The sequence below is a fragment of the Oncorhynchus clarkii genome, chromosome 27 (genome assembly GCF_045791955.1).
Source record: "Oncorhynchus clarkii lewisi isolate Uvic-CL-2024 chromosome 27, UVic_Ocla_1.0, whole genome shotgun sequence".
NCBI classification, from domain to species: Eukaryota; Metazoa; Chordata; class Actinopteri; order Salmoniformes; family Salmonidae; genus Oncorhynchus; species Oncorhynchus clarkii.
Window position 1 is genome coordinate 24,716,014 of NC_092173.1, and position 16,062 is coordinate 24,732,075.

Below are 16,062 nucleotides of genomic sequence, written 5' to 3' on the forward strand. Positions count from 1 at the left end.
TGAGTTATGGGTCTTTGATCAACTGGCTGTTAGGTGTTCAGTTATAGAACAGCTGTTGATTTGACCTGTGTGTGTCCTGGTCAGGTTCAGGACAGATCCAGCTGTGGCAGTTCCTGCTGGAGCTCCTGTCAGACAGCGCCAATGCCGGCTGCATCACCTGGGAGGGCACCAACGGAGAGTTCAAGATGACTGACCCTGACGAGGTGGCGAGGCGCTGGGGCGAGAGGAAGAGCAAGCCCAACATGAACTACGACAAGCTGAGCCGCGCCCTGCGCTACTACTACGACAAGAACATCATGACCAAGGTGCACGGCAAGCGCTACGCCTACAAGTTTGACTTCCACGGTATCGCTCAGGCCCTGCAGCCTCACCCCACCGAGTCCTCCATGTACAAATACCCCTCGGACCTGGCATACGTGCCCTCTTACCATGCCCACCAGCAGAAGGTCAACTTCGTGTCCCCACACCCTCCCTCCATGCCCGTCACCTCTTCTAACTTCTTTGGACCCACCGCTCCATACTGGAGCTCCCCAGGGGGCATCTACCCCAACCACAGCGTCCCCCGCCACCCTAACTCCCACGTGCCCTCCCACCTGGGCAGTTACTACTAAACCCCACTGCACCGTGACATCTTCCCCCAACCTCCCCTCCTCTCCCCAAAACGAACCACACCAGGGCTGACCTGCACTCTCGCAAGGAAATTAAACTAAGACCGAGAGAAAGGGGGATTCTCCGCCTCCACCCAAAGTCTGCTCTTAACTTGCAAAATGAAGGACGCTAAATGAAGTATAAAAAAAAAACTGGATGCTGTGATCCAAATGGAATACTACTTATTTACAAGACAATACTGTTTCCATGTTTGTTTTCTTTTGTTGATGTGCGTAACAGTGCGTCTGTGTTTTTTCTGCCTTTCTGTCCCCTGAAAGCTGCACCCATGGGCCAGTTCAGAGTGCCCCCAAAATCTGGACACGGTTACCCACACAGACGCAGCCTTATCAAGAGACCATAGAGGCTCTCATACCTACTATGTGCCTGATCACAGACATGGACCCATTCTCTATGGGACTCAATTTACATTTTTCTCATACAGTGAAACTCCTGCCTTGTTCCTCGTTTCCGTCTCTGGGGTCTCAGATCCACATCATGTCTGTCTGCCTGATGTTCTGTTATCAGTTTGTCAGTCCGTCTGCAACTCTTTATGTATGGAACTGTGTTCATCTAGAACTGTGGAGGTAGGGCTCCAAAGAAAAGGACTTCTCAGCACTGAATGAAAATGAAATATTGGCAACTGGAATATGCCATTGATTCACACTTAACTTATCCTCCAAACTGGAAGTAGGCGAGTTGGAGACCAGAGTTGGATGTGAAGCACTGTAGCTATGTTTTCAGGGGGCCACACACCAGTTAACTGTTGTTACAGTAACTATGTTTGTCCTCTTCAGCCATTGGTTCTTTCCATTCCAGGATATAAGTCATTATTAATGTGAATGCCCTCTGGTCCATGGAACACATCATCAATTTGACAATCACAGTTGTTTCTAGAAGAGCTACGTGTCTCACGGTGGTCTCTCCCTCTTCTGTCCAGGCCAGTCAAGTGTCGACACAGAGTGACTTACCACAGCACTATGTCGTGTCATGTCAACCCTCACCTAACTGTCTCTGTGCATTCATACAGCACTGCCATTTTAAAACGCGCATTTTCAGATGGTTAAAGTTTGTTGTATGAAAGAAACAAGTGTATTTAAACAGCTGAATCTGGACTTTTGTCTCAGTACTTCTTGAAAATAAATGGTTTACTAAATAAAGAACAAAACCAGTAAAGTAAGAAAGGATGAAAACAGAGAAATCCTCAGATTCGCGAACGCTGTGCGTTTGTCAGACATATTTTTTATTGTTTTGTGAAAATCGGTCAACTAGGCATTAAAGCAACTTACTGTATAAATTATGCAGAGTTATTTTCATATGTGACACAGTTTTAAAAAGTCAAGAGAATTAATACGAGTTGACCTCGGTCAAAAATGCAATTTTTTAAAAGTCCGTTACTGATATGTAGTATGTTCAACATTTTTAAACGTTTTATATCTGTACATTTGGGCAATACATTTTTACCTTTTTTATTTTTTACATTTTTTAAATTAGTGAACACAAGATTTGTTCTAGTTATTATCAAATACCACAAATGCCTGCTTGAATCATAATCCTATACTTATAGTCAATCTGTTATTCTGTATATACCATGATTATGGTTGCTTTTAATTCTAAAATAGGCCAACAACACTTTCCATGTCTCATACCATTAAGCCAACCGCCCAGAAATTGGCAGCTTTTGTCTGTGCCTTTAAAATGGCCAGGTATATTATACAAATGAGTGCAGACAGCCCTAATATTCACAGGAAGCATCTCTTGAATCTCCATTGGTTTAGTGGTTTGAACTAAAGGGAATTTGTTCAATTTAACATGAAGGTAATCATCAAAAATGTACCCTTTACGCCCACCTCTCATAAATAGTAATGTTCAATAAAAGGAAACTGTTACTTCATATATGCAATGTATTTTGGATATTAAATATATAAATATTATGTAATTTTGCAATTAACCATTTTATTATTGTTGTAATTCCTGGAATGTATTAAGTAATACCTTTTGAAATAGGATTTTTGGGGGGGACAAAATAAAAGTTTTTACTTCTGAACAGATTTACTTCTCTTGGTCCATTGTCTGCCAGAAAGTAGAATAGTGCTCTTTAGCTATTAGGCAAAGTTACAACATGAAATTCATAGTGTAGCTCTGTTTCAATCAATACTTAATCATCATTACTAGCCATTTCAACCGGACTATAACCCAATTTCATTCATTTTTAGATTTTCAGTGTTAAAAAAATGATTTGTGGGGAAAATACATTTCCTCTGGAGAAGAGACACAGGAAATACTTTATGGGTTTCTCTGATGTTAAGAATAATGACACCAACCATCAACCCAGTGTCCTACAGTACCTGTTAGCTGGGGGGGGGGGGGGGGGGGGGGGGGGGCTTTGTCCTCTTGTTATCATAGATGATGTCAGGTCTCTGTTAATGGTAACTGCGTTATTTACAGTAATGTATTCATTATACTGCCAAGCCTACGCACAATGGAGTCGTACAAAATAACAGCATGGGTTGTCGGTGTGTGTGCGCGTGCATGTGTGTGAGAGAGAGAGAGGGAGAGAGGGGAGAAAAACACTTTCCTATCCTATACTATCAATTTAATTTATCGATGTATCATGTAGGGTCGGTTAAGTAACACAGGTCTCATCAGGCAATATGGTTCATATGAAATGTTTAATGTGATGTCCATTGAAAGCTTTGATTTTCTGTGTGGATTTGAAAGCTTTGATTTTCTGCATGGATTTAAAAGCTTTGATTTTCTGCGTGGATTTAAAAGGTTGTGAAATAGCCTGGGCGTGATAAAAAAGTGATTGTATGCCATTCAACAGAGAAGGTCACATCCATCACATCCATCCCATACCACCTTTAAAATCAACAATGGCAGTCATGCACATCACCACAGGGGAAAAAGCGATTCACTGTCGCCACCATGTGGCTAGTATTGGCCATTGCGGGGGACCACTTCACCGTGTAAACCACCCTAGATCGGAAGTCTTCAACCTTGTCTTGCCCAGGGACCTGTGCCGTGACAAACCGGTGACCCAGGGACCTCCATCATATGTTAAGAAATGTAATTTGTTCCACATGTCCTGTCTGATCATCAGGTGAATTACAGTGCCTTGCGAAAGTATTCGGCCCCCTTGAACTTTGTGACCTTTGCCACATTTCAGGCTTCAAACATAAAGATATAAAACTGTATTTTTTTGTGAAGAATCAACAACAAGTGGGACACAATCATGAAGTGGAACGACATTTATTGGATATTTCAAACTTTTTTAACAAATCAAAAACTGAAAAATTGGGCGTGCAAAATTATTCAGCCCCTTTACTTTCAGTGCAGCAAACTCTCTCCAGAAGTTCAGTGAGGATCTCTGAATGATCCAATGTTGACCTAAATGACTAATGATGATAAATACAATCCACCTGTGTGTAATCAAGTCTCCGTATAAATGCACCTGCACTGTGATAGTCTCAGAGGTCCGTGAAAAGCGCAGAGAGCATCATGAAGAACAAGGAACACACCAGGCAGGTCCGAGATACTGTTGTGAAGAAGTTTAAAGCCGGATTTGGATACAAAAAGATTTCCCAAGCTTTAAACATCCCAAGGAGCACTGTGCAAGCGATAATATTGAAATGGAAGGAGTATCAGACCACTGCAAATCTACCAAGACCTGGCCGTCCCTCTAAACTTTCAGCTCATACAAGGAGAAGACTGATCAGAGATGCAGCCAAGAGGCCCATGATCACTCTGGATGAAATGCAGAGATCTACAGCTGAGGTGGGAGACTCTGTCCAAAGGACAACAACCAGTCGTATATTGCACAAATCTGGCCTTTATGGAAGAGTGGCAAGAAGAAAGCCATTTCTTAAAGATATCCATAAAAAGTGTTGTTTAAAGTTTGCCACAAGCCACCTGGGAGACACACCAAACATGTGGAAGAAGGTGCTCTGGTCAGATGAAACCAAAATTGAACTTTTTGGCAACAATGCAAAACGTTATGTTTGGCGTAAAAGCAACACAGCTCATCACCCTGAACACACCATCCCCACTGTCAAACATGGTGGTGGCAGCATCATGGTTTGGGCCTGCTTTTCTTCAGCAGGGACAGGGAAGATGGTTAAAATTGATGGGAAGATGGATGGAGCCAAATACAGGACCATTCTGGAAGAAAACCTGATGGAGTCTGCAAAAGACCTGAGACTGGGACGGAGATTTGTCTTCCAACAAGACAATGATCCAAAACATAAAGCAAAATCTACAATGGAATGGTTCAAAAATAAACATATCCAGGTGTTAGAATGGCCAAGTCAAAGTCCAGACCGGAATCCAATCGAGAATCTGTGGAAAGAACTGAAAACTGCTGTTCACAAATGCTCTCCATCCAACCTCACTTAGCTCGAGCTGTTTTGCAAGGAGGAATGGGAAAAAATTTCAGTCTCTCGATGTGCAAAACTGATTTAGACATACCCCAAGCGACTTACAGCTGTAATCGCAGCAAAAGGTGGCGCTACAAAGTATTAACTTAAGGGGGCTGAATAATTTTGCACGCCCAATTTTTCAGTTTTTGATTTGTTAAAAAAGTTTGAAATATCCAATAAATGTCGTTCCACTTCATGATTGTGTCCCACTTGTTGTTGATTCTTCACAAAAAAAGACAGTTTTATATCTTTATGTTTGAAGCCTGAAATGTGGCAAAAGGTTGCAAAGTTCAAGGGGGCCGAATACTTTCGCAAGGCACTGTATATTGGCCGTTAGAAGTAACCAACATTTTAAAATGTATATATTTGATAGAACAAAAAGTAACTCTAAAGACATTTAGCTAAAAGCAGCTGTTTAGCTGGTTAAACAAAGGTGAGCCATGTGTTGGCAAAAATGCTTAGCAGCAGCCAGTGGCACTTGTGTGACCCGTCCGTGCGGGTGCTTTTTCAAAGGCTATGTCAGACACTCCAGTGAGTGTAATGAGCGCCAATGAGTGTAATTTGCTCAATATTAGGAGTTGAGAAATAAAGTTGACATCATTAGAAATAAGATATTCTATTTTCTGCTGTAGGTAATTTCAAATTAGCTTATTATTTTGTTGCTAGCAATATTCATATAAACATACAAAAATCTTCTTTTGTTTTGTCAGTGCTAGTGTGGATCCTTGGAACGACCCTATCCTAAACTCTAACTAACTCTAACCGTAACTATTACCCTAACCCTAACCTGAACCATAACCCTTACCTGAACCTAACCTTAACAATTACAATTTTACATTTCAACTTCAATGAGGTAGGCACGTCTCAAGGATCCCGGATAGCAAGGACCATTTAGTAATGGACAGAATTGTCTTCAAGTTCAGTAGCCAATTTGGTAGGAAAGCATATTCAGGTCTTGTGTCTCAAAATGCTGTCACTGTGATGACATTTCAGGTTGGTTGAGAAATAACACAAATGTTGTTGTTTTTAAATGAAGGCACAGTTTGCTATTCAGTAGCCTATACAACAGTGTGATATTGTTTAAAAGAGATGTTTTTCATTTAGTTTCCTTCATAATGTAAAGACAATGCTAATGGTAGCTGACTAAACTACATTCCATGGTGAAGGAAGTTTCTGATGAATACCAACGGAGTGGAGCAGAAACCAGGTTTTGTGGAACTCGCCCAAGCTCAATACTTAATTTCTTTTTAAGGAAACGCTTACCTTGTACTGATGTTTGTGCCTTTGTTTGCTGAAATCAATACTTTTTCAATAAACGTTAATCAAATACACAGACTGTTTTCTCATTGCTGTTGCTCTAAGATGCAAAGTCAGCTCAAATGCACATGTGCCAATTGAATCTCAACAAGGAAACAGTCGGTGGTTGTATTTGATTTAACGTTTATAAAAAGAAGAATGGATTTCAGCAATCAAAGAAAGGGCCCAAACTAGAGAGGACAAACATACAGTTGAAGTCAGAGGTTTACATACACTTAGGTTTCAGTCATTAAAACTTGTTTTTCAACCACTCCACAAATTTCTTGTTAACAAACTATAGTTTTGGCAAGTCGGTTAGGACATCTACTTTGTGAATGACACAAGTCATTTTTCCAACAATTGTTTACAGACAGATTATTTCACATATAATTCACTGTATCATAATTCCAGTGGGTCAGAAGTTTACATACACTAAATTGACTGTGCCTTTAAAAAGCTTGGAAAATTCCAGAAAACTATGTCAAGGCTATAGAAGTTTCTGATAGGCTAATTGACATAATTTGAATCAATTGGAGGTATACCTGTGGGTGTATTTCAAGGCCTACCTTCAAACTCAGTGCCTCTTTGCTTGACATCATGGGAAAATCTAAATAAATCAGCCAAGACCTCAGAAAGGAAATTGTAGACCTCCAAAAGTATGGTTCATCCCTGGGAGCAATTTCCAAATGCCTGAAGGTACCACGTTCATCTGTACAAACAATAGTATGCAAGTATATACAGCTCATGAAGGAGATGCATTCTGTCTCCTAGCGATGAATGTACTCTGGTGGGAAAAGTGCAAATCAATCCCAGAACAACAGCAAAGGACCTTGTGAAGACACTGGAGGAAACAGGTACAAAAGTATCTACATTCACAGTTAAACATGTCCTATATCAACAAAACCTGAAAGGCCGCTCAGCAAGGAAGATGCCACTGCTCCAAAACAGCCATAAAAAGGCAGCTTACTGTTTGCAGCTGCACATGGGGACAAAGATCGTACTTTTTGGAGAAATGTCCTCTGGTCTGATGAAACAAAAATATAACTGTTTGGCCGTAATGACCATCGTTATGTTTGGAGGAAAGGGGGGGGGGGGGGGGGGGGGGGGGGGGGGCTTGCAAGCCGAAGAACATCATCCTAACCGTGGAGCAAGGGGGTGGCAGCATCATGTTGTGGGGGTGCTTTGCTGCAGGAGGGACTAGTGCACTTCACAAAATAGATGGCATCATAGGAAAGAAAATAATGTGGATATATTTAAGCAACATCTCAAGACATCAGTCAGGAAGTTGAAGCTTGGTCGCAAATGGGTCTTCCGAATGGACAATGACCCCAAGCATACTTCCAAAGTTGTGGCAAAATGGCTTAAGGACAACAAAGACAAGGTATTGGAGTGACCATCACAAGCACTGACCTCAATCCTATAGAACTGAAAAAGCATGTGCGAGCAAGGAGGCCTACAAGCTCGACTCAGTTACACCAGCTCTGTCAGGAGGAATGGGTGAAAATTCACCCAACTTCATGGAAGCTTGTGGAAGGCTAGCCAAAGCGTTTGACCCAAGTTAAACAATTTAAAGGCAATGCTACTAAATACAAATTGAGTGAATGCGAACTTCTGACCCACTGGGAATGTGATGAAAGAAATAAAAGCTGAAATAAATAATTCTTTCAACTATTATTCTGACATTTTACATTCTTAAAATAAAGTGGTGATCCTAACTGACCTAAGTCAGGGAACTTTTACTAGGATTAAATGTCAGGAATTGTGAAAAACTGAGTTGAAATGTTTTTGGCTAAGGTGTTGGTATTGACCTTGGGCAAATCAATGTATTCAGAGCTGAATTCCACAAAGCCTGGTATCAGTTTTATAAGAAACTTCCTTCATCATGAAGTTGAGTTTAGTCCGCTACGTTAATTCAAGACTTCTAAGAAAATATAATAATTTCTCATTGGCCATGGGGTTTATGAACAGGCCTAAGCCTACATCTTGAGATGCTGTCATTTGTCCTAAAACTATTAAAGACCCTTCCATTGAAAATAGGATATTTTAAAAAGGGCATAACAACAATATAGCTTCAGTGAGGGTGGGATTCTGGGCCCACAAATTGCCACAATTATATGATGCCCTTTGCAACAGACATATTTAAAAACCCACATACAGTAGGATATTGTGCATGCATAGGTCTACACTCACTACCCAGCTAGCACATAACATTCTGAGAACCATATGTTTCTTAGAGATTGGTGAGAGTGTGGTTTTGCATACGACCTTCCCATAACGCTTCCTCATCGTTCTATTTCAAGTAATGTTCTGAAATTATTTTGAGAATGTTAACAACGTTCCTCTGTGGGAATTTGAGTACTTCAGCATAAAGTTTCCTAAAGGTTTCCTTATGCTTCTATTTAAAATCATGTTGATGCTGGCTTGCATCTGAAGCTAAGCAGGGTTGCTCCTGTTCGGTTCCTGATTGGGATACCAGATGCTGCTGGAAGGGGTGTTGGAGGGCCAGTAGGAGGCACCTTTTCCTCTGGGCTAAAAAAATATCTCAATGACCCAGGGCAATGATGACATTGCACTTTGTAGGGTGCTGTCTTTCGGATGGGACGTTAAACGGGTGTCCTGACTCTCTGTGATCACTAAAGATCCCATGGCACTTATTGTTATTACAGGGGCTGAGTCACTGGCTTACTGATGTTCTTCCATGCCGTCCCTAGGAGGGGTGCGTCACTTGAGTCACTGATGTGAACTTCCTGTCTGGGTTGGCGCCCCCCCTTGGGTTGTGCCGTGGGGGAGATCTTTGTGGGCTATACTTGGCCTTGTCTCAGGATGGCAAGTTGGTGGTTGAAGATATCCCTCTAGTGGTGTGGGGGCTGTGCTTTGGAAAAGTGGGTGGAGTTATATCCTGCCTGTTTGGCCCTGTCCGGGGGTATCGTCGGACGGGGCCACAGTGTCTCCCGACCCCTCCTGTCTCAGCCTCCAGTATTTATGCTACAATAGTTTGTGTCGGGGGGCTAGGGTCAGTCTGTTATATCTGGAGTATTTCTCCTGTCTTATCCGGTGTCCTGTGTGAATTTAAGTATGCTCTCTTTAATTCTCTCTCTTTTTCTCTCTTTTTCTCTCTTTTTCTCTCTTTTTCTCTCTCTCTCTCTCTCTCTCTCTCTCTCTCTCTCTTTCTTTCTTTCTTTCTTTCTTTCTTTCTTTCTTTCTTTCTTTCTTTCCCTCGGAGGACCTGAGCCCTAGGACCATGCCTCAGGACTTCCTGGCCTGATGACTCCTTGCTGTCCCAAGTCCACCTGGTTGTGCTGCTGCTCCAGTTTCAACTGTTCTGCCTGCGGCTATGGAACCCTGACCTGTTCATCGGACTTGCTACCTGTCCCAGACCTGTTGTTTTCAACTCTCTAGAGACAGCAGGAGAGGTAGAGATACTCTGAATGATAGGCTATGAAAAGCCAACTGACATTTACTTCTGAGGTGCTGACCTGTTGCTCCCTCCACAACCACTGTGACTATCATTATTTGACCCTGCTGGTCATCTATGAACATTTGAACATTTTGGCCATGTTCTGTTATAATCTACACCCGGCACAGCCGGCCACCCCTCATAGCCTGGTTCCTCTCTAGGTTTCTTCCTAGGTTCTGGCCTTTCTAGGGAGTTTTTCCGAGCCACTGTGCTTCTACACCTGCATTGCTTGCTGTTTGGGGTTTTAGTCTGGGTTTATTTACAGCACTTTGTGACATCAGCTGATGTAAGGGCTTTATAAATACATTTGATTGATTAGTTGATTGATTGATTGAGTATATCCTTAAGGACACATGAGATTGAGATTCAGATAAGCTTTATTAGCATGAATGACAAATCCAATGTTGCTAAAGGGAAGTGAGATAATTACAACAACAATAACATCAACAAAAAGAAATAACTATAATAATGAACCTAGACGTCATGCCCATAGGTGCACGTGTCACCTCAGATTTGTCCGATTAAAATAAGTGTATTTTTGTTGTTGTTTCTCTGTAATACTACTAGCCACCTAGCAATGTATTATAGTTCCCAATCTCCCAACTTTATAACTAGCTACCAAGAAGCCATTTCAAGCTATCAATCAAGTTAGAGTAAATCAAATGAAATTATATTTGTCACATGCACCGAAAACAACGGGTGTAGCCTTAACCGTGAAATACTTACTTACAAGCACTTCCCAACGATGCAGAGTTCAAAAATAATAATACAACAAAAAATAGTAACACAAGAGGAGTAAAATACACAAGAATGGAGCTACAGTATATACAGGTATTAACAGTACCAGATCAACGTGCAGGGGTATGAGGTATTTGAGGTAGGTGTGTACATAAAGGAAGGATAAGTATCAGAATAGATAATAACAAGGTATTTGAGGTAGATAAGTACATAAAGGAAGGATAAGTATCAGAATAGATAATAACAAGGTATTTGAGGTATATATGTACATAAAGGAAGGATAAGTATTAGGATATATAATAATAAGAGTAAAATAAAGAACAGAACATATAAGTATCAAAGTGTGTGTGTGTGTATGCTTGTGTTTGTGTGGTCGGTATGCGTGGGTGTGTTATGTGCATATGTATGTAGTGTATGTGCATGTGTGTGGGCTTCGTGTGAGAGTGTCAGTGTCAGTGTAGTGTGTGTATTTCGTGTATACACTGAATGTACAAAACAATAGGACCACCAGCTCTTTTCATGACATAGACATAGACATAGATATGATCCCTTGTTGGTGACACTTATGAAATCCACTTCAATCAGTGTAGATGAAGGGGAGACAGGTTAAAGATAGTTGGTAGAACTCGGTTCGATACCCACAGGGGACCAGCATGAAAAATGTATGCACTACTGTAAGTCACTCTGGCTAAGAGCGTCGGCTAAATGACAAAAAAATAAGACATGGATTTTGTATGTGTGCAATTCAGACAGTGAATGGACAAGACAAAATATTTAAGTGCCTTTGAATGGGGTATGGTATTAGGTGCCAGGCGCACCGGTTTGAGTGTAAGAAGTACTGCAATGCTGCTGGGTTTTTCACGCTCAACAGTTTCCTGTGTGTATCACAACTTGACACAACTGAATTGAGGTTGTACTGGCTGTTCTGAGGGCAAAAGGGGGTGCAACTCAATATTAGGAAGATGTTACTAATGTTTTGTACACTCAGTTTATATATGAACTATTTAGCAGTCTTATGGCTATTTAGCAGTTTTATGGCTTGGGGGTAGAAGCTGTCTCGGAGCTTGTTGGTCCGAGAGCCGATGCTCCGGTTTCTTGTTTGTTTATGGTCTCATACAGTTTGTTGAGTTTCAGAGTGATATTGGCTTGTGGAGGAATATATATGGCCGTAATGATTACGGATGAGAACTCTCTTGGTAGATAAAAGGGTCTGCAGCTTACTATGAGGAATTCTATATCAGTTGAGCAAAAGCTAAAGATTTCCTTCACACTGGAAGCAGAGGACCAGTTGTTGTTTTTGAAGAGAGACACCCCTCTCCCTTTGGACTTGCCAGAGGCTGCGTTCATCCGACTATGCCGCTGAAAGGAGAAACAGCAGAGTCCTACGAACATAGTCATACAGCCACGTCTCTGCAAAGCATATAATATTGAACAAAGTAGAGGGTCAGAGGGTCAAGATGGTAATGGTGAGAGGTTAGCATGTCTAGGGGTATGATCTTTGACCCTGGGTAACTTTCTCGCTCATCATTCTTCATGATATATTCAGGATTATTTCTAATCATGGTACCATTCACAATAATGTAGAAGTGTTTAGAAGCATATTATATTCTTATTTGCAATAAAACTCACTCCAGAATGACACAATGCATTATTTACCATTCATTTCTGTTGAGCTCAAAATAATCTGAAACACAACCAAGACAAACAGCAAATACATCCAACAAGTTTGTAGAGTCACAAGCTTGATGTAGTCATTGCGTGCTAGGAATATGGAAACAAATACTAAACTTTTGACTACTTTATAAATAAGAATCTTAGGGAAGTCAATAGTTTTGACCCCAATATACTGTATTACTTGTTAAACAAAATCTCTTTCTCTGAGCAATTTCCTTAGTATAAAATCATATAATTTCATAAATTATAGCTCAGTATTTTAATGAATTATTTTAAAGTCAATATTGGTCATCTTTATAAAGGGTGTCAATCATTTCAAACCCTACTGTATATATAAATATTACAAGATAAAAAAATATCTTCACATATTGCCATCCAAAAGTTCACATCTTGGTTATATTAAATTATTCTAGGATATCAATAACTTCAAATCCAACATTGTCAATGGCATTAATGGAGGGGAGGTGATGTCCCATTATGTTGTGGAAGCAGTAGGCACAGTGTGCAGTGGCAACGGACGCTACCTTGGAGAAGTTGGAGAAGTCCACTCTGTACTTGCCCTCTTTGCTGCGGGAGATGATGGGTAGGAAGTTGTAACCCCACATGATCTCCTGAGGAATGAAGGAAGTCCTGACCTGGCAGGCTGAGCTGGTGGTCTCGGCTGTACCCTCCAGAAAGACCACCAGCTCAAACTCCTGCTTACGGAGAGTGTCCACTGCCATCTCAAAAAAAGGGCTAGCCTTGTCAATCACATGGTAGAGTGTGAGAGGGCACACAAAGAAGAGGTTGTCCTTCCCAGCATCCATCCTGAACTCAATGTTCACCTGGTCCATGATGATTGTCTCCCCATCGGGTTTGACTGTTGTCCTCAACAGCTTGCCGTAGATCTGGCTCCCGATCATCAGGGTCTTGCGTAAGTTGGCCACTCTTATCATAAGGCAAAGGAAGTCCTTCTTAGGACAGATGACAGCCATCTCACTGAATGAGATGGTCTTGGCCCTTTTCTTAGGGAGGGATATCTTGGACACGATGATTCCACACATGAAGCAGTGTATGAGGGCCCCTATGAGAGTCTGGATAATGATGAGGGCTACAGCACCAGGACATTTGGGGGTGACAGCGCGTACACCATACCCGATTGTGGTCTGGGTCTCCAGGGAGAAGAGGAAGGCCGTAGTCAGACCGTAGACGTTCCACATACAGGGGGTGTGGTTGCTTGGGGGGTTCTGCCATGTCAGGTCCCCGTTGTTCCGGGCGACCCAGAACCACAGCAGGCTGAAGATGAACCAGCTCAGGGTGAATGAGGCGATGAAGAAGAAGAGGACAAAGCGCCAGCGGAACTCTACGAAGGTCGTCCAGAAGTCCACGAGGAAGGCAAAGTGGTTGCCGTACTTCACATTGCCGAATTCAATGTTGCAGTGGCCATCTTTGGTCACCAGCCGGCTTCTGCGGATTCTTCGCTCCACCAGGTGGTCCTGGATGTGCTTCCGGATGCCAAACACCATTTTCTAGGTCCTGTCGTCTGTTAGAGAGGACAATTTGTTATTTAACACACCCAGACAAATAAATCAATATCATTGTCATCCAAGAACTGTTAGATATATACAGACTGGATACTATTAATACAGAACACTGGAGGTTTTCGTTAATATGTTTAATCTTCAAGATAAACCTTCATCCGACCCTGTAACCTATACCTCCCTGTACACCAGTCATGAAATTCAAGGTGTCTTAAAACTGCAGACTAAATATTCATATTTTGTTCAAGACTCTTGGATGCTTTGAATTGAATGGAACAAATTATAAACTAGAATTCAATGATAAATAATGTAATTTTCCGTCAATATCATTGTTCTTCAAATGAAATTGCTGCCCTTCACAACTTTCGTAAAGCAATAATAACAAACCAAGCATTGGTCTATAAGAGGATGTAAGAGATAATGGAGTTGTGTAACATTCACTCTTGGATCCAGACTTGTGAAATAGTTCATATTTTACCTCCTTTAATTCTTAATTTCACACATCGTTAGTGAACTAATTAGGTAAAACACAAGGTAAAAGTCCCACTGACCTTAATTCTCATCAAAATATAAATATGTGAAACAACTTAGTAGCACAAACGCCCCTGTCAATCTATGATCAATTAAATGATTTCACCTGCCCCAACCATCAGTCTTATTACTTACTTAAAGTGTTGCTCTAGTTACTAGCAGTTGCTATGTATCACTTGCACATGTGAATCTACACGTAAATCCTGCAATCCTGTAATCCTGGGCACATACCATAGTTAAGACCCCAAGTCATTACAGAAAAGTTATTGTTGAAACATTTCACTCCACTGGCCCAAATCAGTCAGATAACCATAACATTCCTAAAAAACATAATCATCTAGCCTACTACAACTATATACAGTTGAAGTCGGACGTTTCCATAAACCTTAGCCAAGTACATTTATACTCAGATTTTCACAATTCCTGACATTTCATCCTAGTAAAGATTCCCTGTCTTAGGTCAGTTAGGATCACCACTTTATTTTAAGAATGTGAAATATCAGAATAATAGTTGAGAGAATGATTTATTTCAGCTTTTATTTCTTTCATCACATTCCCAGTGGGTCAGAAGTTTACATACACTCAATTAGTATTTGGTAGCATTGCCTTTAAATTGTTTCTCTTGGGTCAAACATTTCAGGTAGTCCTCCACAAGCTTCCCATAATAAGTTGGGTGAATTTTGGCCCATTCCTCCTGACAGAGCTGGTGTAACTGAGTCAGGTTTGTAGGCCTCCTTGCTCGCACACTCTTTTTCAGTTCTGCCCACAAATGTTCTATAGGATTGATGTCAGGGCTTTGATCCTTTTTCCTCCAAACATAACAATGGGCAATATGGCCAAACAGTTATATTTTTGTTTCATCAGACCAGAGGACATTTCTCCAAAAAGTACAATCTTTGTCCCCATGTGCAGTTGCAAACTGTAGTCTGGCTTTTTTATGGCCGTTTTGGAGCAGTGGCTTCTTCCTTGCTGAGCGGCCTTTCAGGTTTTGTTGATATAAGACTAGTTTTACTGTGGATATAGATACTTTTGTACCTGTTTCCTCTAGCATCTTCACAAGGTCCTTTGCTGTTGTTCTGGGATTGATTTGCACTTTTCGCACCAAAGTACGTTCATCTCTAGGAGACAGAATGCGTCTCCTTCATGAGCTGTATGACGGTTGCGTGGTCTCATGGTGTATATACTTGCGTACTATTGTTTGTACAGATGAATGTGATACCTTCAGGCATTTGGAAATTGCTCCCAAGGATGAACCAGACTTGTGGAGGTCTACAATTTATTTTCTCAGGTCTTGGCTGATTTCTTTTGATTTTCCCATGATGTCAAGCAAAGAGGGACTGATTTTGAAGGTAGGCCTTGAAATACATCGACAGGTACACCTCCAATTGACTCAAATGATGTCAATTAGCCTATCAGAAGCTTCTAAAGCCATGACATAATTTTCTAGAATTTTACAAGCCGTTTAAAGGAACTGTCAACATAGTGTATGTAAACTTCTTACCCACTGGAATTGTGATACAGTGAATTATAAGTGAAATAATCTGTCTGTAAACAATTGTTGGAAAAATTACTTGTGTCATTCACAAAGTAGATGTATTAACCGACTTGCCAAAACTATAGTTCGTTAACAAGCAATTTGTGGAGTGGTTGAAAAACAAGATTTAATGACTGCAACCTAAGTGCATATAAACTTCCAACATCAACTGTAGATAGCACAGAATTATTTGATTGATGGTCCCTGGCAAGATATCAGGAATCAAGGTAAGACCCAAGTGCAGACTGG

At 41.1% G+C, this 16,062-nt stretch overlaps 2 protein-coding genes across 7 annotated transcripts in view; one reads left to right on the top strand and one right to left on the bottom strand.

Annotated features, from left to right (window-relative positions):
* Nucleotides 1-2,696, top strand: part of LOC139385620 (Friend leukemia integration 1 transcription factor-like) — a 65,823-nt gene extending 63,127 nt beyond the window's left edge. For all 6 annotated transcript variants that reach the window (XM_071130832.1, XM_071130836.1, XM_071130833.1 and 3 more), the window contains one exon: nucleotides 85-2,696. In XM_071130832.1, coding sequence (XP_070986933.1) covers nucleotides 85-611 — 527 coding nt within the window. In that variant the 3' untranslated portion in view covers nucleotides 612-2,696. The remainder of the gene's footprint in view (nucleotides 1-84) is intronic.
* Nucleotides 2,697-12,632: 9,936 nt separating this feature from the next.
* On the bottom strand, nucleotides 12,633-13,733 carry LOC139386176 (ATP-sensitive inward rectifier potassium channel 1-like). The gene has a single exon (XM_071131646.1). The coding sequence runs from the start codon at nucleotides 13,731-13,733 to the stop codon at nucleotides 12,633-12,635; it is 1,101 nt and encodes a 366-aa protein (XP_070987747.1).
* Nucleotides 13,734-16,062: the final 2,329 nt, after the last annotated feature.